At 37.4% G+C, this 23,034-nt stretch overlaps 1 protein-coding gene across 3 annotated transcripts in view; it reads right to left on the bottom strand.

Moving 5' to 3' along the window:
• The window catches only part of LOC105475366 (protein tyrosine phosphatase non-receptor type 12), a 105,519-nt gene that overhangs the window by 58,816 nt on the left and 23,669 nt on the right, over positions 1-23,034 (bottom strand). For all 3 annotated transcript variants that reach the window (XM_011730556.3, XM_011730557.3, XM_011730558.3), the window contains exons 2-4: positions 12,450-12,558; positions 2,479-2,555; positions 247-342 (exon numbers count right to left, since the gene is read on the bottom strand). In XM_011730556.3, the coding sequence (XP_011728858.2) occupies positions 247-342; positions 2,479-2,555; positions 12,450-12,558 (282 nt within the window). The remainder of the gene's footprint in view (positions 1-246; positions 343-2,478; positions 2,556-12,449; positions 12,559-23,034) is intronic.

Raw genomic sequence — 23,034 nt, 5'->3', positions numbered from 1 at the left:
TTGTATCATTACTAACTTAGGACAAAATTTAAATTGTTATCACACCTTCTTCTTCAAATATTTAGCCTAGTTTGTAAAAATTTAATAAGACATCCTAAAAATGTACCCATCTTTTTAGTAAACATCAGCAATAAGTAAACATAATTATGGATTTTTTAAAAATCCCCTCATTCCTTATTCAGTAAAGCATCCTATATCATTACATATGTATTTCTCAAAATTTATTGTGAAAAGTAAATTACTTACCACAACATTATATTCCCATATCATCCTCCAAAAATCTATTACTGTATTTGCTAAAGGTCCTTGAGTTGCTACATATGCTTTTGGCCCATAGACGCCCTAAAAATGGTTAAAAGCAAATTTCACATTTATTTTGATTACCAAAAATATTTCATTACCCAAAATAAAAGGTTTCAAATTGTATTAGTAATACTGTTGTTTTAACTTAAACCATTTCTAAATAATGTGCCTTTCATAGTATATTAAAGCATGGCAAAATATATTCAATCCACTTAAGCTTTTGATGACTGCTATTACTTTTGTGTGTTTACTGGATATGGTGCACAGAATAGGTATTTAAGAACCGCCTTATGCCAATTAAAAATTATTACTTATCTAGGCATTAAAAACAAAAGCCCTGATACCTACTTAACAAAGCTAACTGTGGCAGAAATATAGAGCATGCTCTGATTCTAAAACAATACTAAAACGAGTAAAGAGTTCTTTCTTAGTTTCTTCCATAACTACCTTCCATTATCTATTCAACTCTGAAGTTTATCAGGCATCTACCATACACGTTTTTAATAATGAACATGATAATATACCAAACAGGGTCACTGACTAAACTACTAAACTGGCACATAACTGACTCATACAATGAATCAGTGTCATTAAGCGTAATTAAAAACTATAACTTTTAACAAACACCCTTATAAAAGAATATGAACACTGACAACATCTGAAATAGCAAACTATCAATTTATTAGTTTTTATTTAAGGTATTAATTTTGGTTTTTAACTTTGTTTAAATAAGAAATTTTTGTTTAAAACCATGACTGCTGAATATTGACATAGATATTAATTTTACCACATAAACTTTTTTTTTTTGAGACAAGAGTCTCGCTGTGTCACCCAGACTGGAATGCAGTGGCGTGATCTCGGCTCAATGCAACATCCACCTCCCGGGTTCAGGCGATTCTCCTGCCCCAGTCTCCCGAGAAGCTGGTATTACAGGCATGTGCTACCACGACCCGCTAATTTTTGCATTTTTAGTAGAGACTGGGTTTCCCCATGTTGGCCAGGCTGGTCTCAAGCTCCTGACCTCAGATAATCCACCCGCCTAGTCTCCCAAAGTGCTGGGATTACAAACGTGAGCCACCGTGCCTGGCCTTACATAAACTTTGATCAGTTAACATTTTTATCAACAAAAACATATGAAAATATGTATAGACACCATATATAAAATAACTGAAAATTACATTATCATATCACTTGAAAGATTCAAAAACACAGATTAGCTGATGGAAAAAAAAGCCTTTTATTTAAACTGAATCAAGTGGCAGTTTGCATCTATCTCTATTGATAACTATAAAGAACTTGACGCTGGGTGCGGTGGCTTACGCCTGTAATCCTAGCACGTTGGCAGCCAGAGGTGGGCTGATCATAGGTCAGGAGATCGAGACCATCCTGGCTAACACAGTGAAACCCCATCTCTACTAAAAATACAAAAAATTGGCTGGGAGTGGTGGCGGGTGTCTGTAGTTCCAGCTACTCGGGAGGCTAAGGCAAGAGAATGGCGGGAACCCGGGAGGCGGAGCTTGCAGTGAGCTGAGAAAGAGCCACTGCACTCCAGCCTGGGCGACAGAGCGAGGCTCCATCTCGAAAAGAATTCGACTGCTTTTCATCAAAGGGTATCCAAACAAAGGTTATAAAAAAGAGACTATTTAATGTTGGATTTTGGGTTGCCACCCGAAACAGAGACAACTGTCAAAAGTTTTATATTTAAGGCTATGTTCTAGAATTTTAAATCAGTATTATCCAGTAATCCCACCGCTAGTAATTTATGCTAGGAAATTATTCAAAAGAACAAAGATGTTTACTGCAATATTATTATTTTAAAAATCTGAAACAACCTATATGGGTCAACAACAGGGAATGATCATGTTCATTTGTGCACACAAACCCAAAGGGATAACTGAGAAAATAATTTAGTAATAGGTAAGACTTCCATGGAAAAGAAGAAATAAAAAAGAAAATGTTATCTCTGCTATAACAAAACTAAGTACAAACTATTTATCTATATGAATAAGGAGACTAGAAGGAAAGCATATAAAAACAACGTGCCAGGGCAGTGGTTTTATTTTTATTTCTTTTGCTGCTGGTACCACGTCCGAGCAATTCAAAAAGGTTTTACAAAACTAGTATGTAGAAAGACATTAATATGGCAGAGAAACACCATATGAAGTTAGTACATACCTTTATAAAATTTGCATTGATATAGTCTGAATCTTGTGAAGGAGTCTTTAATGTCAATTTAACTCGGCTGTGATCAACTACAAGAAAAAAATACATAAAATATGTATGGTTGACACACAGGTATTTTGTAATGAAGTGTAAGTAAGGTTAGACAGCTTAAGAACATTTACTTTAAAAAACAATGGATGAAAATGGACTCTAGGTATCAGTAGGGTAATTTCTAACATTACACTGAAAGGAAATAAAATAAATTTTCAGACAACCACCACCTGGCGGGCACCTGTAATCCCAGCTACTCTGGAGGCTGAGGCAGGAGAATCACCTGAACCTGGCTGGGAGGCAGAGGTTGCAGTGAGCCAAGATTGCGCCATTGCACTCCAGCCTGGGCAACAGAGCGAGACTCTGTCTTAAAACAAAACAAAACAACAACAGCAGCAAAAAAAACCACCACCACCAGTGACGTAAAGCAGTGTATTAAAGTTGCAATAGGAATCATCTCTAGAACTCTTTTAAAATGCAAATTCCAGGACATTATCCCTGATTTACTAGGGCAGAGTCTAGGTATTTCAGCCTCTGCAGCCTTTAACAAACATATCAGGTGGCTGATGAATACTAACCAGTGATACAGAAGCCCATATGCTAAAATTCTTATTAAAAAATCTAACTTTCATATTTCACAAGAAACTATAAAAAGTAAATTTTAACAAATTAATGAATTGAGATTATATATAAAAAGTGCTCAACACTGCTCTGGCTAATAATAGTTATTAGGTAATGTAGCTTAGAGTAAAAATCTTTACAAAAAATTTTATGAAGTATATTTTTCTTTTACATTTTTATTGATTTATTTTTTAAAGGAATATGTTTATAATTTTAAAAAATTAGACCTTAAAGAAAGGTATAAAATGAAAAGCCTCCCCTGCCCTTCAATTCCAGGGCTCTCTCCCATCAAGATACTATATTAAAGTTTTTTTTCCCCTTCCAAGTGTACTTATTACACATATAGCTATATACTTTGAAAAACTACTACACAAATGCAAGCATCCTATACATGCTGTTCTGTATCATTACTTTTCAGTTTATAGTATATCTTGGAACTCTTCCCAAAGCACAAAAAGATTTACTTTATTATTTTTACTATTATTTTAAAATACAGAGACAAGGTCTCACTCTGTCACCCAGGCTGAAGTGCAGCGGTGCGATCATAGCTCATCAGAACCGAAAACTGCTGAGCTAGAGATCTTCCTGCTTCAGGCTCCCAGTGTTTGGATTACAGGTGTGAGCCACTGCACTCAGCTTGCACTAGCCTATCTCAGTCTTTTTAGCTTAACAGAGAATTCCATCCTGTGAATGCTTCATTCTTTATTTAGCTACTCTGCTGATGGGCCATTTTTTTTCCTATGAAAAACATTACTACAGTGAACACTAATGTATATATAGCTGTTACCAGCATTGCTGTAGGGTAAATTCCTAACAGAGGAATTGCTACTTGCCTTCTAAAAGGTATGTAACAATTTATACAGGGTTATTTCATAAGGGTGACTGGGTATTACCAAACTTTTCGTCACTGACAAACCAAAAAGTAAAAAGATCTTGATTTAATTTCCATTTCTTGAATTATGCAAAGGATTGTATGTTTTAATATATTTACTGGTTATGTGTATTTCTTTTTCCATAAACCACTTGTTTATATCCTTTGCCCATTTTTCCATGTCTGTTTTGTCCTACTGATTTTTATGAAATCTATGTAAAAAGAAAAATCAGCCCTCTGTCACAGGAAGTGCAAATAGTTTTTTCCAGTTTGTGCTGATGTTTAAAACTTTTTATTTAGAACTAATTTTAGATTTATAGAAGGAATTTCCATATACCTCTCACTGAGCTTCCTCTAATATTAACATATTATATAACCATAGGACAATGATCAATAATACCACAAAATCAACACTGTTATAAAACTATTAATTAAACAAGACTATACAAATCAGTGTTTTTTAATCTTTTTTCTCTTTCAAGGATCTCATATCAAATTTAACTTTTAGTGGCCGGGCATAGTGGCTCACACCTGTAATCTCAGCCAAGGTGGGCGGATCACCTGAGGTCAGGAGTTTGAGACCAGCCTGGCCAACATGGCGAAACCCCATCTCTACTAAAAATACAAAACAAAAAAAATTGGCAGGGCATCGTGGTACATGCCTGTAATCCCAGCTACTCAGGGGGCTGAGGTGGGAGAATTGCTTGAACCCAGGAAGGGTAGGTTGTGGTAAGCCGAGATCGCGCCACTACACTCCAGCCTGGATGACAGAGTGTGACTCCATCTCAAGATAATAATAATAATAATAATAATAATAATAATAATAATTTTTATTTCTCCTTAGTCTCCTTCAACCTAAAAAAAGTTTCTCTAATTTTTTTTTAAATGACTGGAACGAAGTTATGAATTTTTGGTAATACCACTGAATGATGTTGTGTCCTTCTCAGTACAACACATCAGGGGATACATGATATACATATGTTTCAGTACTTGTGATGTTAACCTTGGTCACTTGGTATTTTATGGTATTGCTTGGTTACCAAGAGGGAAAGTTACTGCCTTTCTCTTTTATAGTTAGTAAGTAGTTGAGGTTAGATGCTTTCAGATTATGAAAACCTAAAGAAGTAGAATTGCCTAGTATTCGTTGTTTATGGATTAGAAGGGACCATAACATATAACATATAAAATGCCATTATTATTATCACATTATAATCCCTTCTAATCAATGAATGAATATCAAAGGCAGTTAAAATACAAAAGGAAACACTGAAATGTTAACAGACATGAATAAACTTCTTAGCAAAGTATTAAAGAACAACTAATAGTCACTAATTTATTTTTCACTGGCTCAAATTTTATACATAGCACTAAGGCCCAGTTCTGCTAATTTAATTGATAAATTTACTTTTAAAAAAATATTCTTTAGAAATTTGTAGAAGAGACATATAAGGAGGATATACTTGCTTCTGGCGCAATTATTCATCTCCTCACTGTATTCTAAGAAACAGAATGTTTACAACATGTTTGTCAACGCTCTGTCATTTATTTCATGCCACCTTACATGTCCCATCCCCCTTTTTATATGCCATTTGGGATAGGAAATACACATACAAAAAAAAGCTATGCTTCTGGAAAATGAGAATAGAATATTCAGTGGTTAGGATAATGATGGCTGAATAACTACAGGAAGCTTCCTCTTACCATGTTTGCCAGTAATAGGGGGTCTCAGTTAATTACCCTTATTCACATGGCATATTAGCCTCTATTCAAAGTATCTCAAAGGCAGAATACAATAGTTGGTTTACCACTGGCTCTCAGTAAAGTTTCAGGTGACCCTAAATCCAAATGAGAACAATTGCTCCCAAATGATAGTTAGGACTGGTGCCAGGCTGGCTACATGCAGGCTGGTAATTTCCTTTTTAAAAAAATTTTCGAAGATGGAAAATTTTAAGCATACACTAAAATAGAATAGTATAACGAATCTTTGTATATCCATTACCCAGCTTCAATAATTATCAACATTTTGCCAATCTTATTTCATCTACCCCAATCATTCAACAGCTGGGGAAAGCAAATTAAAATCCAAGATTTCTGGAGTACTACATCTTGCAGTAAGTTTAATTCAGTAAATTAAAAATGGGGCACAGAAATACCCTTTTTAAAACTCCCCATTTAAATTCTATAGGCAAATTTGGTAGTCACTGCTTTCTATTATGTACTCACAGCATATTAGATTTTAAAATCAACATTATGCTACTTACACAGCATATCATGTGTATTTTGATTTTTTTGGCATTTTAAATGTGAATTTTAGTATCATTCATCCAACAAATATTTATTGCGTGTAATAAGCACAATAATGTTGTTCATATATCCATAGTAAAGTAATAGCAAGGAAAGAGAGTAAGGAACATCTTGAGGATATCAGCAGTCTTCAGAGCTGTGACAAGCTGGGTCTCAGGGAATGAGAAGTTTGCCAATTGATTAAAAAGAAAACAAAATAGGGCATTATAGATAGCATAATAGGCTCAAAAATATAGAATTAATAAAAAATAGCTACCATGGAATGAACGTTTCCTCTAAGCAAAGTATTTTATCCTCACCACACACCCATGGAGATAGAAGTTATTATCGCTATGCACAGAGTTATGCCCAAATCACAAAACTGAGATGGCAGCGCCACATTTGAAACTGGGGTTGTCTGATTTCAAAGCCAAGGCTCTGGGTCTAAATAAGTACATGTACTGAAGAGGTGTGAAGCAACATGGGACTACTGGAAGAAAGAAGTGGTGAGCAACAAGGCTGAAAATGTAGCCGCCTGTTCTCACTCACCTGACCATAGAGCAAAGAAGGGGTGGCTTGGAATTGGAGTATGGAACAAATGCATGATTTCAAATAAACAAGTGGATATCCATCCCAGTTCTGTCCATTGAAAAGGCCTAGAAGCAATGACACACCAAGCCCTGTTCAATGGTGGGGTCATCCAGGACTTTCAGGATTGCTCCCCGCCCTCCCAGCTGGCTTTTCTGCCACAGCAGACTGGGTGTCCTTCACTTGCCTGCGTCTTCTGTAGTTTGTTAAGCAGCACCCTTAGCTCCTGTGACACTTTAGGGAGAAAGCCACAGCACCCATGATGTTGGGCCAGCATTAACACCCGGCAAAGTGCTGGGAACTAGAAGTAGCGAGAAAGAACTTGGGTGGCTGTTTTAATATTCTTCACTGGTGCTCTTTTTTTTTTTTTTTGAGACGGTGTCTAGCTCCGTCACCCAGGTTGGAGTGTAGTGGCACCATCTTGGCAACCTCTGCCTCCAGGTTCAAGTGATTCTCCTGCCTCAGTCTCTTGAGTAGCTGGGACTACAGGCATGTGCCATCATGCCCAGCTAATTTTTGTATTTTTAGTAGAGGTGGGGTTTCACCATATTGGCCAGGCTGGTCTTGATCTCCTGACCTCAAGTGATCCGCCCGCTTCAGCCTCCCAAAGTTGTGGGATTACAGACGTGAGCCACTACGCCCGGCCAGACCGGTGCTCTCATTAAGCACATTTAGAAATAATCTAAGTATCAAAAAAATGAAAGCAATTATTTCTCTCCATGGTTTTGCTAGCTATCCATCCAAGAGGAACAAAATCATAGGTCAACAGAGAAGGCTGTATGACACATTCATAGCAGCATTATTTAATATGTTCATCATCCATACAATGGAATATTATTCAACAACAAAAAGGAATGAACTATTGATGCATGCTACATCATGAATGAATCTTTAAAATGTGTTAACGAGAGGCTGGGCGTGGTGGCTCATGCCTGTAATCCCAGCACTTTGGGAGGCCGAGTGGGGGCGGATCATGAGGTCAGGAATTCGAGACCAGTCTGGCCAACATAGTGAAACTCTGTCTCTACTAAAAATACAAAAAATTAGCCAGGCATGGTGGTGTGCGCCTGTAATCCCAGCTACTCAGGAGGCTGAGGCAGAAGAATCACGTGAACCTGGGAGGTGGTAATCCGAGATCGTGCCACTGCACTCCAGCCTGGGTGACAGAATGAGACTTCGTTTAAAAAAAAAAAAAATGTGTTAAAGAGTTAGACACAAAAGACTATACAGGAAAATCTATACAGACAGAAAGCTGATTAACAGTTGCCCAGGGCTGAAGACTCAGATCTTTTGGGGATGATGGGAATGTCTTAAAACTAGATTTCATTAATTGCTGCAAAACTCTATGAGTTTACTTTTTTTAAAAAATCATTGAATTGTGCAATTAAAATGGATAAATTCAGCATCCTGAGTAGTTGGGACCACAGGTGTACACCATCATACCCAACAAAGCTGTGTGTGTGTGTATGTGTGTGTGTGTAGACTGAGTTTTGCTATGTTGCCCAGGCTGGTCTTGAACTCTTGAGCTCAAATAATCTGCCCAGCTTGGCCTCCTAAAGCGCTGGGATTACATGCGTGAGCCACTGCACTCAGGCAATGAATTAAATAGTTACCTAGCAGTAAATAAGCACATATCTCTCAGTACAATTACTTCCAATATAAATTTCCAGGCCAGGTGCAGTGGCTCACACCTGTAATCCTAGTACTTTGAGAGGCCGAAGTGGGTGGATTACCTGAGGTCAGGAGTTTGAGACCAGTCTGGCTGACATGGTAAAACCCCGTCTTTAATAAAAATACAAAAACTTAGGTGGGCATGGTTGCGGGCACCTGTAATCCCAGCTACTTAGGAGGCTGAGGCACGAGAATTGCTTGAACCTGGGAGGCAGAGGCTGCAGTACGCCCACTGCACTCCAACCTGGGTGACAAAGTGAGATTCTGTCTTACACACACACACACACACACATACACACAAAATCCAAATCAAAATAACTAGAAATTTACTGGAGACCTACTTATCAAACCTTAGATAACTTAAAGGAAAAAAGACACTGTCACTCTGATTATTGCACAGTGATTAAGAAAGAACTCGAGCTCTTGGACAAGGTCTCCCAATGTTGACACTCACACATTTTGGCTTAGAGAAGTCTTTGTTTGGGGAAGGGGGCTGCATCCTGTGCATTGCAGGATGTGTAGTAGTATTCCTAGCCTCTACCTGTTAGATGCCATTAGCAGCCTGTCCACTCCCATACCCCAGTTGTGACAACCAAATCTCTCTAGACATTGTTAAGTGTCCCTTGAGGGGCAAAATCACCCTAGTGAAGGCTTTAAAACTACCTGGGTTTAAATTCTTGCCCCACACTATTTAACTGTGAGACAAGCTTTTTAACTTCTTTGTCTCAGTTTCCTGTTTGCAAAATGGCACATAACAGTATTTACCTCAGAGTTTTGCTGTGATGATTATGGTAAATAATCCATTTATCACAGAAATCAGCAAACCATACAAATCAGAACTTTCATTTTTCAGAGGACCAGTTTAACAGTACACCACTAACCTTTCCCACTACCCCTAGTCAAACTGTAAACTTCCCCTTCTATTCTCTGCTTTCTCCCTACCCCTCATTCCAACTATATTCTCAATAACACTAATTACCATCACATGTCAGACCACATATGTTAATTTGTATTGTCCACCGCCTTGACAAACATATAAGCTCCACAAGGGCAGGGATTTTGCCAGTCTGTTTTTTGTTGCATTCCCAGCATATAGTACACCCTCAGAGTTTTTTGTAAAATGAGTAAATGCCGAGGGAGGCGGATGACTTGACGTTAGGAGTCGGAGACCAGCCTGGCCAACATGGTGAAATCCTGCCTCTATTAAAAATACAAAAATTATCCGGGTGTGGTGGCGGGTGCCTGTAATCCCAGCTACTTGGGAGGCTGAGGCAGGAAAATAGCTTGAACCTGTGAGGCAGAGGTTGTAGTGAGCGGAGATTGCACCACTGCACTCCAGCTTGGGCAACATAACAAGACACCGTTTCAAAAACAAAAACAAAACAAAAAAAGAAACAGCATATGCAAACAGAAACCTACAGCTAGATGACAGAAAAAGAAAGTGGACTGAATGTGTGCATTAATAATTCCAGAGCAATCTGGGATCACCTTAAGATTATCTTGCTTAATACAAAGTATCCAGAAAGCCATGTCATCCCCTATTCTGAGGCAGACTGGTGCTATGGTCTGAATATTTGTGTCCGTCCCAAATTCATAAGATAAAACATAAATTCCAATGCAATAGTATTAAGTGGTAGGGCCTTTAGGAGACGATTAGGTCATACCTTGTGAATGGGATTACCAGTCTTTACTAAACAAAGAGGCCCAAGGGAGCTTGTTTGCCCCTTCCACCATGTGAGGTGCAGTGAGAAGGTACCATGTATGAACCAGAGTGACCCTTCACCAGACAGCAAATCTGCTGGTGCCTTCATCTTAGACTTCCCAGTCTCTAGAACTTTAAGATACAAATGTCTGTTATTAATAAGCGACCCTGTTCATGGTATTTCTCTAACAGCAGCCTGAACAGACTAAGACAACGGGTAAGAAAAGTGGACTATATTTTGCAAAAGCTTAATGACTGGTTACTACGTGCTAGGTACCCCCCCTTTTTTTTTTTTTTTTTTTTTGAGATGGAGTCTCACTCTGTCGCCCAGGCTGGAGTGCAACAGCGCAATCTCGACTCACAGCAACCTCCGCCTCCTGGGTTCAAGCAATTCTCCTGCCTCAGCCTCCTGAGTAGCTGGAATTACAGACACGCTCCACCACATCTGGCTAATTTTTGTATTTTTAGTAGAGACGGGGTTTTACCATGTTGGTCAGGCTGGTCTCGAACTCCTGACCTCGTGATCCAGCCATCTCGGCCTCCCAAAGTGCTGGGATTATAGGCATGAGCCACCATGCCCGGCCACTAAGTACACTTTTAAGCATTTAATATTAACCTGTCTATTGTGCAGATAATCCTAAAAAGTACTATTATAATCTCCATTTTAAGGATGGCAAAACCAAGGCACAGAGAGGATCAGTCCAAGGTCATATAGCTAGCAAGTGGTGGAGTCAGGATTTCAACTTCCAGAATCAGAACGCTTTACCATTATGCGATGTTGCCACTTGTTAATTCTGCCAACACAGGCTATCCACACATCCCACAGCTGATAATAATATAGAACAACACAAGAATGAAGGATTAAATTGAGGCAAAGAAGTTAGTGGAGAAAAGAGGGAAAGAGATGAGAGGGAAGAGGTGTTTTAAAAGAGTTATCATGGAAGAAGAAAATTTCAAAAATAGGGATTGATCAATGGCATCAAAATAGTTCAACATTCTTGAATAATCAATATCCTTCCTGTTAGAATAAACAAATCTGGCAATTAAAAAGCCACTGGACCCTGGGCAACATGGGGAAACCCTGTCTCTGCTAAAATACAAAAAATTAGCTGGGTGTGGTGGCAGGCACCTGTATTAGAGCTGTCCTAGCTCTCAGGAGGCTGAGGCACAAGAATCGCTTGAACCTGGGAGGTGGAGGTTGCAGTGAGCCAAGATCCCACCACTGCACTCCAGCCTGGGATACAGAGCAAGAGTCTGTCACCAAAAAAAAAAAAAAAAAAAAAAAAAAAAAAAAAAAAAAGTCACCAAGAACTTTAAGAACACTTTAGAGAGAAAAACCTTTAAGACCGAATGAGAATTGAGGAAATGACGTAATGGAATGTAGATATTTCAAACTACTTGAGAAAAAAGACGACTGGCAGCTTTAAAAGATAGCAAGTGTGACGTATAGCTTTTATTGGATAAAGTGATGGCACACTTTAAGTATACTTTCAGAGTTAAAGTTATTTTGCCAGAAAACTATGCTATTTAAGAATACAGACAAGGCGCAGTGGCTCACACCTGTAATCGCAACACTTTGGGAGGCTGAGGTGGGAGGATCACATGAGCTCAGGAGTTTGAGACCAGCCTGGGGAACACAGTGAGAACCCCCACCTCTAAATAAATAAATAAATAAATAAATAATTAAAATATTAGCGTGTAATGCAATCAATCTAAGACATATACTTAGAGACACATACTCAGATTGCTGAGAATAGTACACACACAGATGTTTGAGTCATCCTAGGCTTCATTTTCTCATGCACAATTAATCAATTAGGGTTCTTGTGAATAGATATATGAAAAATCAATATTGTTAGCATTTTATAAAATGTATTCAGTTGTCTTTATTATTTTAATGAAATAACGTCTTTGAACAGAGAGTTCACAAAAGATATTTTCACTTGGATTTACAGTATTTAAAAGTAATTTAGAATTACAGCAACTAAGATACTTAAAGGAAAAAAATTAAACAAAAATTAGGATCAGAAGGAAAAACAAAAAGCAAAATTAAGAATTGTATCTTTTTCGTGTACTTTGAAAGACAGGTTAATTACTACCTCCTTAACAGTGAAAGTCAGGAAGAATAAAACTAGTTAGGTTACAAAAGGCTAATTAGCATTTCTATGTATTTTGTCAAGAGCATTTGAAACTTACATGGCAGTATGTCCTTGTATCTGTTCTTTTTAACATTTTCTTCTTTTTCTCCAGTGGCTGTGGGATATATCTTCTCTGTTCTATATTTGGTAGACAATCTTCTTAACCGCTTAAAATACAAAAAATAAAAATTAAAGTTGAGAGAAACAGTGATATTTTAAAATTTTTAATGAAATCTGGTGACCCCAATTCCTCACAACTCATTTTCCTGTCTCTGAGCTCTTAATTTTCCCATCCCTTAATAATTAACCCCAAGGATAATTTCTTTTATAGCATAAGTGGAAACATAAGATTCATATTTATTTCACATAAGCAGCAAAGAGAGAAAACAGAATAAAAGTAATATAATTTAAAGATATCATTAATAAACTGAGTCAGAATATTTAACTCAGTCTTTAACATATTTGAGAAATTTCAGTGTTTTAACTAAGGGTCACAATAACCAAGTTCTAAAATCATGCCTAAAAGAATTATGTACAGGTTTCTTTATTTCTTCTCTCAATAAACCATGAGCACGCACCCATGATGTGCCAGGCTTTCTCCCAAGGCATAAGCTAATAATTACGTACAAGACATTGCAAAACAAAGTTCTTTCATATTGAATTGGAAATGTCCAACAAAGACCAATTCTGCTTATTCACTGCATTACAGAAGTAGTTTGTGGGTTAGTGACAAATTCTTACCACATATGGCAGTAGGGATGTTCTTTGGGCTGGAATATTTCTGTGTGTCAGTAATACACTTCCTGCTTTCAGAAGCACTGAAAGTCAGTATTGTGAATTGTTTAAATTCTACACAACTACATTGCTGAAATTTAATTTCAAAGGAACTTTCTTTCAGGCCTCAAGACATATTGAAAGCATTTTGGTTTTACCATTCAACAAATTATTAAATACAAATAAAACGAAAAATAAGTCTGGTAAAATTTAACTTTCTCATTACTTTATTTTTGCTACTTGTGATGCTGATATTTAAGGAACTAAAACTGTCTATAAACCTTTTCTTTTTCTTTGAAAAACTACTAAATTTTATCATCACAATACTAGAGACCTACAACAGTTATACATTTTTTCTTTATGATGAAGATTTACTAGAATCTTACTCTGCACTGGCACAATGTCAAAGTAAAATTCCCCACATTTATGATGCTATTTCTTGTGATTTCCTGTGGTAATAGAGTTCTCCAAATATATACGTGTGTCAGAGGAAAAACTGTATTCAAAAGTAAGTGGGGGCTGAGCATGGTGGCTCACACTTGTAATCCTAGCACTTTGGGAGGCCAAAGTGGGAGGACTGCTTGAAGCCAGGAGTTCAAGACCAGCCTGTTTGACAATGCAAGACCCTGTCTCTATAAAAACTAAAAAAAAAAAAAACAAACAAAAAAACACGTAAATTGGTTATTGATGAGAGTACGGGAAATCAGAACTTCAATACAATGTTGGTGGAAAACAACATATTAGCCCAACCAACCCCTAAGGAGAATAATTTGGTAATTACAAATGTACCCCTCAATCCAAGAACTGTACTTCTACAACTTTGTCCTCCAGATAAAAATGGGACACACATGAAATGATTTATCTTCAAAGTTACATGCCACAGCACTTTTTTGTTTGTTTGTTTGTTTTGAGACAGGATCTTGCTCTGTTGCCCAGGCTGGAGTGCAGTGGTGCGATCTCGGCTCATTGCAACCTCTGCTTCCGGGGTTCAAGCGATTCTTCTGCCTCAGCCTCCTGAGGAGCTGGAATTACAGATGCGTGCCATCAGGCCCAGCTAATTTTTGTATTTTTAGTAGAGACAGGGTTTCACTATGTTGTCCAGGCTGGTCTTGAACTCCTGACCTTAGGTGATCCACCCGCCTCAGTCTTCCAAAGTGCTGAGATTAAAGGTGTGAGCCATGCGCCCAACCACTGCGGCACTGTTAGTAATAGCAAAAAATCTACAAACGATCAAAGAAACCTCTTAATAAAAGACTGGCTAAATGTTTTATTCATACCATCAAATATGAGAGAGCTGAAAAACAAATGAGTTAGCTTTTTATAATATGTAGTGAGATGACAATATCTGAAAAATACATATTGAGTATAAATGTAAAAAGCAGGAAACATAATAGTGTATATTACATTATATATACAGTGTAGTATTTATATATGTAATAATACTACTATTGGTGTTAAAAAGAAATAAAAACATATTTGTATTTGCTTGTACATATGCATGTATCATCTCTGGAAGAAAAACTATTAACAAAGGATGTGTCTATGAGGAAGAGAAATGGGTACCTAAGGGAAACAGATGGGAATGGGACATTACTATGTCTTTTCATAGCTTTTGGACTGTATGACTGTATTGCCTGTTCAAAAAATTGAACGTAAATAAAAAAGGAAAGTAGAAAAGATTGTTTATGATGTCGTTACTCCATATTAACAAAGATCCTCATGGTTACTTATACACACATCTTGCATATTTAATTAAAACTTTTGTATTTTCTCTGCTCAAAGATTAAGTATCTGAAAAGATGTATTTTTAGATATTTATAGTATCAGTGCATTTCAAAATATTATATTTGAATCTGACTTAGAGAAGGATATCAACTTAAATAGTTGCAGAAACACAGAGGGAAAAGGAATATATCTTAGGTCAATGTCGGTGAGAAAAAATATAAGTACAAAGAGTGGTTGAGTTTAATTACAAAATGTGAACGTATCTCAGGAATGCCTGGTACAATCACTCTAAGCTTTTCTTTTTCATTCATTCATTCATTCATTCATTCATTCACTCATTCACAGACAGGGTCTCACTCTGTTGTCTAAACTGAAATGCAGTGGCATGATCATGGCTCACCACAGCTTCAATCTCCCATGTTCAAATGATCCTCCTGCCTCAGCCTCCAAAGTAGCTGGAACCACAGCTCATGTCACCACGCCCAGCTAATTATTATTATTTTTTTTTGTAGGGTGGGGTCTCCCCATGTATGTTGCAGAGGCTGGTCTCAAACTCCTGGGCTCCAGCAATCCTCCTGCCTCAACATCCCAAAGTGCTGGGGAATACAAGTGTGAGCCACCACGCCCGACCCACTCCAAACTTTTCTTCTTTTACATGACAAATTATGTTTTTGAGAAATGTGCAAAACAAAGCTTTTATGTGAAATGACTTTACATTTCTCAATGAATCTTGAGAACTTCTGTGTCCAAAAACTTATCTAAGCTTGGATTTTCATTTGTCCAGTTTTCTTAAAGCCTAGCACACCATTTCTTAAAATGCTTTCTATATTAAAGTTTAAAATGGAGAATGCTCTATTAAAACAAAAATCTACAAAAGTAGTATTCTTTGCAATTTTCATGCCCATCAGAGATACAAAAGTGGTCCGTTAAACAAGTAAAAACTTTGTTTTGCACTTTAAAAAGGTATCTTCAAGTTGGAACTTATTTCCCACCAAAAAATGTCAGCTTTATAGTAAGCTACATAAATTAAAATTCTGGATCTGGTATTTTCTTAGCTCTGTGACAATTAACATATTTAACTTCTCTGTATCTCATCTATAAAACAGAGATAATAACCTTCACTCAGCAAAAGGTCTGGTACATAAAATGGCTCAATAAATGTTAACTGTTATTATTGAACTAATTACTGGAACTATTTAAATGTTGTTACTAAATTTATTTCTTTAAAACCTTTCCTAGATAAAAGATCAGAAAGAGTTGCGTATTCCAGTCAATTTATCTGCCTGAAATTGCAAAGCAGTTTGTCAAATTTGTGTGTGCTTCAGAATCACCTGGAGGACCACATTGCTAGGCCTCACCCCTAAAGTTTCTGATTCAGTAGTCTGACGTGGTAATTGCCTGATAATTTGCCTTTTTAAAAGTTGCTAAGATTCTACTTAAAAAAAAATCCCATGATAATCATCTTTCTGTGTCTTTGTGTATGCTTTCTCTTTGCCTCTTGGTGGTCTCCCCACTTGCACACCTCCAAATCTTACTTATCTTTTAATTTTAAACCCTAGCTCCTACAGAGTTTCTGATGCCCTTCATTCAGACATAATCTTCCCCTCTGAATTCTTTTACCTTAATATGTACTCTTAGAACACTTACATTTCTTACTTTTATGATAAATACATAAAGAGAATACTTCTTATTTACCCTGTTAAACTATAAACTCTGCAGGTACAAAATTACTGCCAGATTAAGATCTGATTCGACCTAGAGCAGTTTTTTTTTTTTTGAGACAGAGTCTCGCTCTGTCGCCCAGGCTGGAGTGCCCTGGCGCGATCTCCGCTCACTGCAAGCTCTGCCTCCTCCCAGGTTCACGCCATTCTCCCACCTCAGACTCCCCAGAAGCTGGGACTAAAAGCGCCCGCCCGCCTCAGCCTTCCAAAGTGCTGGGATTACAGGCGCGAGCCACCGCGCCCGGCCTTTTTTTTTTTTTTTTTCCAACACAACAACATTAATGTCTAAATAGTTCTTGAATAGAAGTAGCACCAAAGTTCATTTAAACTCTATGAAACAGAAAGTATCTACACATATAATTTCATTTTAACTTCCTGACCACTATTATATTGTCTCTGACGAAGCCATTACTAGGAAAGAAACAGAAAAAAATTAGGTATTATTGAGAAACATGATATAATATACTAAGAAACCTTATTCATAGACTGTATAAGAATAGCACTAAACACTAATAATTAATTTATTATGTAATATAATTATTTCATATAATCCTAAAGCAAGAAATAATTTTTAATCATTTACTGTATTAACTGGGCAAAAATATAGCTAAATGATATCTGTATTAAGTTATAAGTACCCACCACACCCTTTATCATGTGTGACTTTTTTTAAAAAAAAGCTAAGCAGGCCGGGCGCGGTGGCTCACGCCTGTAATCCCAGCACTTTGGGAGGCCGAGGCGGGCGGATCACAAGGTCAGGAGATCGAGACCACGGTGAAACCCCGTCTCTACTAAAAAAATACAAAAAAAAATTAGCCGGGCGCGGTTATGGGCGCCTGTAATCCCAGCTACTCGGGAGGCTGAGGCAGGAGAATGGCGTGAACCCGAGAGGCGGAGCTTGCAGTGAGCCGAGATCGCGCCACTGCACTCCAGCCTGGGAGACAGAGCGAGACTCCGTCTCAAAAAAAAAAAAAAAAGCTAAGCAAACAAATCTTTTAAGAAAGACATTTGCAATTAAGTCTACCCTAAAGATCTTTATTGAGACAGGGTCTCACTCTGTTGCCCAGGCTGGAATGCAGCGGTGCAATCACAGCTCACTGCAGCCTTAAACTCCTGGGCTCAGGTGATTGTTCCACCTCAGTGTCCCTCAGCGAGTAGCTGGAACTACAGGCATGCACCACCATGCCTGGTTAATTGTTTGTATTTTTTGTAGAGACAGGGTTTCGCCATGTTGTCCAGCCTGGTCTCGAACTCCTGGACCAAAGCAATCTGCCCACTTTAGCCTTCCAAAGTGCTGGGATTACAGCCACAAGTCACTGTGCCAGCCTACCCCAGAGGTCTTTAAAAAGTCACATAAATGAATTCCAAAAATAACTGCATTCCTTTATTACTGTTCTAATAAGTCGAGTCTGACCATTTTAGTCCCACATTTAAAAACTCTCCTATGTGTCTATCACCTCGAACATAAACTACCAAATGTTTAATTATAAGATATGTTGAATGCTGCCTGTCCAATTTTCTAGCCTGTTTTTATAATGCTCTTATTAGAGTTTGATGCTTCAGTCATATAGAATTACTCACCACCACTACTACTAGCAGTAACCCTCCACTTCTTAAACATCAAGGTTGCACAATTTTTGCTCTTACTGGTGAGCAGGGCTCTGGTTAAAGTGTTACTTCCTTTATGAAGGCTTTCTTGAACCTTCCCTCCTTTACTGCTCCTCAGCCCTCTGCAATGAGTCCATACTACATTGTTCTATTGTCATTTAAAAGTATTTCATAAGTATTTCAGTACTTGTCCGTCTTGTCCACTAATCTATAAAACTGAAGGCAGAGATTAGACTACCTTATTGGACTTTATAGACCAATAGCTAATGCAAAGCAAAACTCTCATTACAAATTGAAGAATTGTTTATTGAGCCTTCTCAGACACGTCAGAGAAACATTTTTAATATTTAGAATTGTTGATGCAAACAAAATTCAAGTTTAATATTCACTTTGCTTTAAACAGCTTTTATTTTATTTCTTAAAACACTGAATTTGTATTCCCCTAATCCTAAATCGATAAATGGATTCTCAAAAGCCTCCAATATCACATGCAATGTGACTTTAAGATATCCATTTGCGTGTCAAGATTCAAGTTCTTAAAAGGGTGGAAGAATTCATTGTTCATCTAAGTTCCTGAGAATGTTTGAAGTTTGTTAAATCTCTCCAGAGTCAAAGAGCTGTCTATTGGCCTGTCCACTGGATGTGCAATGGGCATCACAAACATGCTCAAATAGCACCACCACTCAACAGTAGTTCAAGCCAAAAATCTAACATTCATCCATGATTTGTTCTTTTATCTTGCTCTTCTCCCCATCAGCAAATCTTGTTAGCAAAATATAGCTAATTCTCTTCATATTCACTGAACAGTCTTTGAAGTGAAAATACATTTAGACAGACAAGTGTTAAATTAATTTGTTGGCTGGATTTTAAATCAGGACAATTAAGAAAACAATAAATTAACACAAAAAGAAACAGCACTAAAATGGAAATTAAGCTAACTAAAATTCCTTTTGGAGTAAGATGTGATATATAGAAATTAAATATCAAAGTTGAAGATCTCTCATGCTCTGTTATTAGACCACACACCACTGCCCCAAACACAGTAGAGTTTCAGCTGGGTGCGGTGGCTCATGCCTGTAATCCAAGAACTTTGGGAGGCCAAGGCTGGTAGATCACGAGATCAGGAGTTCGAGACCATCCTGGCCAACATGGTGAAACCCCATCTCTACTAAAAATACAAAAATTAGCTGGGCATGGTGGCATGTTCCTGTAATCCAAGCTACTCGGGAGGCTGAGGTTGCAGTGGGCCGAGATCACGCCACTGCACTCCAGCCTGGTGACAGAATGAGACTTCATCTCAAAAACAACAACAACAACAACAACAACAACAACAAAACACAGTATGAGTTTCATAAGACACAACTTTTAGTAAATACGCACATAAGAATATAGAAATATTAAAACTATACCTTGTATAGTAAATAAAAACGGAAATTACTTTAAGCTTAAGAGTTATGTTGTGGCAAAACATTAAGGCTACCTAACCCATAAAATCATACTCCTTTTACCTAATTGCTCCAGAAAATTTCTGAGGCAGTTACTGGAGAATTCATCTGAATTTTAAAAGGTGGCAGGTTTGGGACATAGTTCGCATTCAATAACCACTGTTAAATACATAAATTCATCTGGCTTTATATTTAAAAATTTTAACTGTCCTCAGTCAGAAAAACCACACCATCTTAATAGTGTTAATTTTACCCTACAAGATGCATGATAACCCAACCAAAGTTTCTTAAAACCCCAAATACAAATTAATAGCAGCATACAGTAAAATCAGAGTATAACTTCAGCCAAAGTAACACTACACTGTCTCAAAGTAACACTGTATTATCACTGTTCTCTCTCTAACTTTACAAACACACTTATATAAAAATATGCATATGGGCCAGGCACAGTGGCTCACGCCTGTAATCCCAGCACTTTAGGAGGCTGAGGTGGGCAGATCACTTGAAGTCAGGAGCTCAAGACCAGCCTGGCCAACATGGTGAAACCTAATCTCTACTAAAAAATACAAAAATTAGCCGAGCCTGGTGGCGTGTGCCCATAGTCCCAGCTACTCAGGAGGCTGAGGTTGCAGTGAGTCGAGATCGCACCACGGCACTCCAGCATGGGCAACAGAGCTCTACCTCAAAAAAAAAGAAAAAACACACATTACTAACAATAATGGTTATAAGCAGCTAAAATAACCAAAGGGTCTTTCAACTACACAACTGCAATGTCTACCTTTAGTTGCAAAATATGCAACTCTGCCTATCAAAATTCATCTTCCTATCTTTGCTCACTGTTCACCCACTGCTGTATAACAGACTAATTCTCTCCCATTTTTTTTTTTTCAGAAATGCGTGGCTATGCCTCCTCATTTGAAGCTAATTCAGGATTGATAATAAAGAAAGTAACTTTGAAGTAAACAGGGCCAGTCTTATGAGTCTTGGGGTAATAAAATGATTCTGTGCTTTGCTCATGTCAAAATCTATGCTTTACTTATTCCCCAATTGTCTGCCAAGCAAACTCCCTGCTTTCTACTAGCCCAATACAGAAATCATCTTCATGAAATTTTTCCTGATAGTAGTACTGGCATATAGGCCCACCATCTCTCTATCTACTTTATATATACCTCATCTCTAGCTACTTTATATATACCTCTTATCTAGAACATATCCCAGTGTACAGCAATTATTTAGATATGCACATATGCCATCCCTGATAGAACATGAATTCCCTGATTTAGACAATATCTTCTTCTATTAGTACTAGCTACTATCAGCATAACCCCGTAACAAATAGTAGAGAGTAAATAAACTGTTTAGGTCTTCTATGTAAATCAAAATTGACCAGTATACTTAAGAATATATTGCTTACACTTCATTTCTACTTCACAATAAGGCAGCTTTAAGTCAGAGAAGCTGGGGTTCAATTCCTAGGTTCCATCAACTACCAGCAAAGGAGATCTCTCCAATATAGCTAGATAATCTTCCCTGAATATGTGTAGCAATAGTCCTTAATTTTGAGAATGTTTTTAAATAAAACCTTGTACTACAGACTTTATGTTTTAAAATAATAAATATGGCAAATCATACACTAAATGAAAAAAATGTAATAAAAAAACAAGGCTGTTCTTTTTCTTTTGCATAGCCTAGACAATAAGCAAATGATTTTTTTTCTTCTCTCCTGTCCCTTGGTGAGAAAATACAAACTTATAATGCAAGTTTACCCTTTCCCTATCCTGAAAGCATATTTTTATGGAAATAAAAGTAGAATCCCACTTGAACTAGGAGGATAGTAAAATTAAAATTTTGTCATATACATTAATTTTATTGAAATGAAGATATCCAATACAATAAATGGAAAGTGTTCCAGGTTTGATTATTTTTGTTTTAACTCACAAGGTCCTCACTTTCTTTTACCCATTTCCTCATCATCTGTTATCTAATGTCCCTCTATATATTTAACTTAGCAATTGCTGGTTCCACTGATGTTCCGCCAATCCCAATTTCAAATACTTTGTCCCTACAGTAAATTAGCCTAAAACTCCAAAATCTAGATATTAAAAGTATGACTCCCGACTATGTCTTCCTTCATCTGGTTATGCATCCTGACTCTGATTTAAGAAAACACAATCACTATAGTCCCACTTAGTCTTCATAGGGGCATACTCTGCCAAACCCAGACACCCAAAGTATTACAAAGGAATCCATCACTAATCTCATTATCTCATAATACATAATAAAAACATACAGTAGGCTGGGTGCAGTGGCTCACGCCTGTAATCCCAGCACTTTGGGGCCGAGGTGGGCTGATCACCTGAGGTCAGGAGTTTGAGACCAGCTTGGCCAAGGTGGTGAAACCCCATCTCTACTAAAAACAAAATTAGCTGGATGTGGTGACGTGCACCTGTAATCCCAGCTACTCAGGAGGCTGAGGAAGGAGAATCGCTTGAACCCGGGAGGCAGAGGTTGCAGTGAGCCGAGATTGCACCACTGCACTCCAGCCTGGGCAACAGAGTGAGACTCTGTCTCAATAAATAAATAAATAAAATAAAATAAAATAAAATAAAATAAAAATACAGTAAAATTGAGAATATTAAGTTCCAGTGTTAACATATTAAGCCACAATTACATCAATTCTTTTTACCTCCAATTACAAAAATAAAACAAAGACTCCCAAATTAGTAGCAGAGGTTCAGAATTCACACTTCTCTCTGCAAAAACAAATATAGTACAGGAAAAGAGTCACTTGTGTAGTTTAAGAGAGCTCAATACTTATTTACCAGTATATGGAAAAAAGTTATTTTTTGCAAGGCCAGACTGCCACAATGCTGTGGTCAGCTGACCAAACTTTCTAAAGAGAAACTACACTTCCTGGTGAACCACTAACTCCTGAACCCTCTGAAAATTTCATTTTCTTCCTTTATTACCCTACTAAAATTACTTTTAGCAAGTCACCAATAATCTCCAACACGCATCAAAAACTTAATAGCTTCAGTTCCTATGAAGTATTTCATATAGATGATTCAACAGACACAATTTTACATTCCTATATGACTTAGCAATCCACTCGAATCATTGTGATGGCTACTATCAAAAAACCAAAGTAGGCTGGGCACAGTGGCTCACACCTATAACCCAAACACTTTGGGAGGCCAAGGCAGGAGGATCATTTGTGCCACTTGAGTTCAAGACTAGTCTGGGCAACACAGCAAAACTTCATCTCTATTTAGAAAAAAGAAAAAAGAAAAGGGAGAATAACAGGTATTGGCAAGGATATGGAGAAACTGGAACCCTTGTGCTCTGCTGCGAAATGTAAAATGGTGCAGTT

This window comes from Macaca nemestrina, chromosome 4 (assembly GCF_043159975.1).
Source record: "Macaca nemestrina isolate mMacNem1 chromosome 4, mMacNem.hap1, whole genome shotgun sequence".
NCBI lineage: Eukaryota > Metazoa > Chordata > Mammalia > Primates > Cercopithecidae > Macaca > Macaca nemestrina.
The sequence above is the reverse complement of the archived record's forward strand: the minus strand, read 5'-3'. Positions and strand labels throughout refer to the sequence as shown.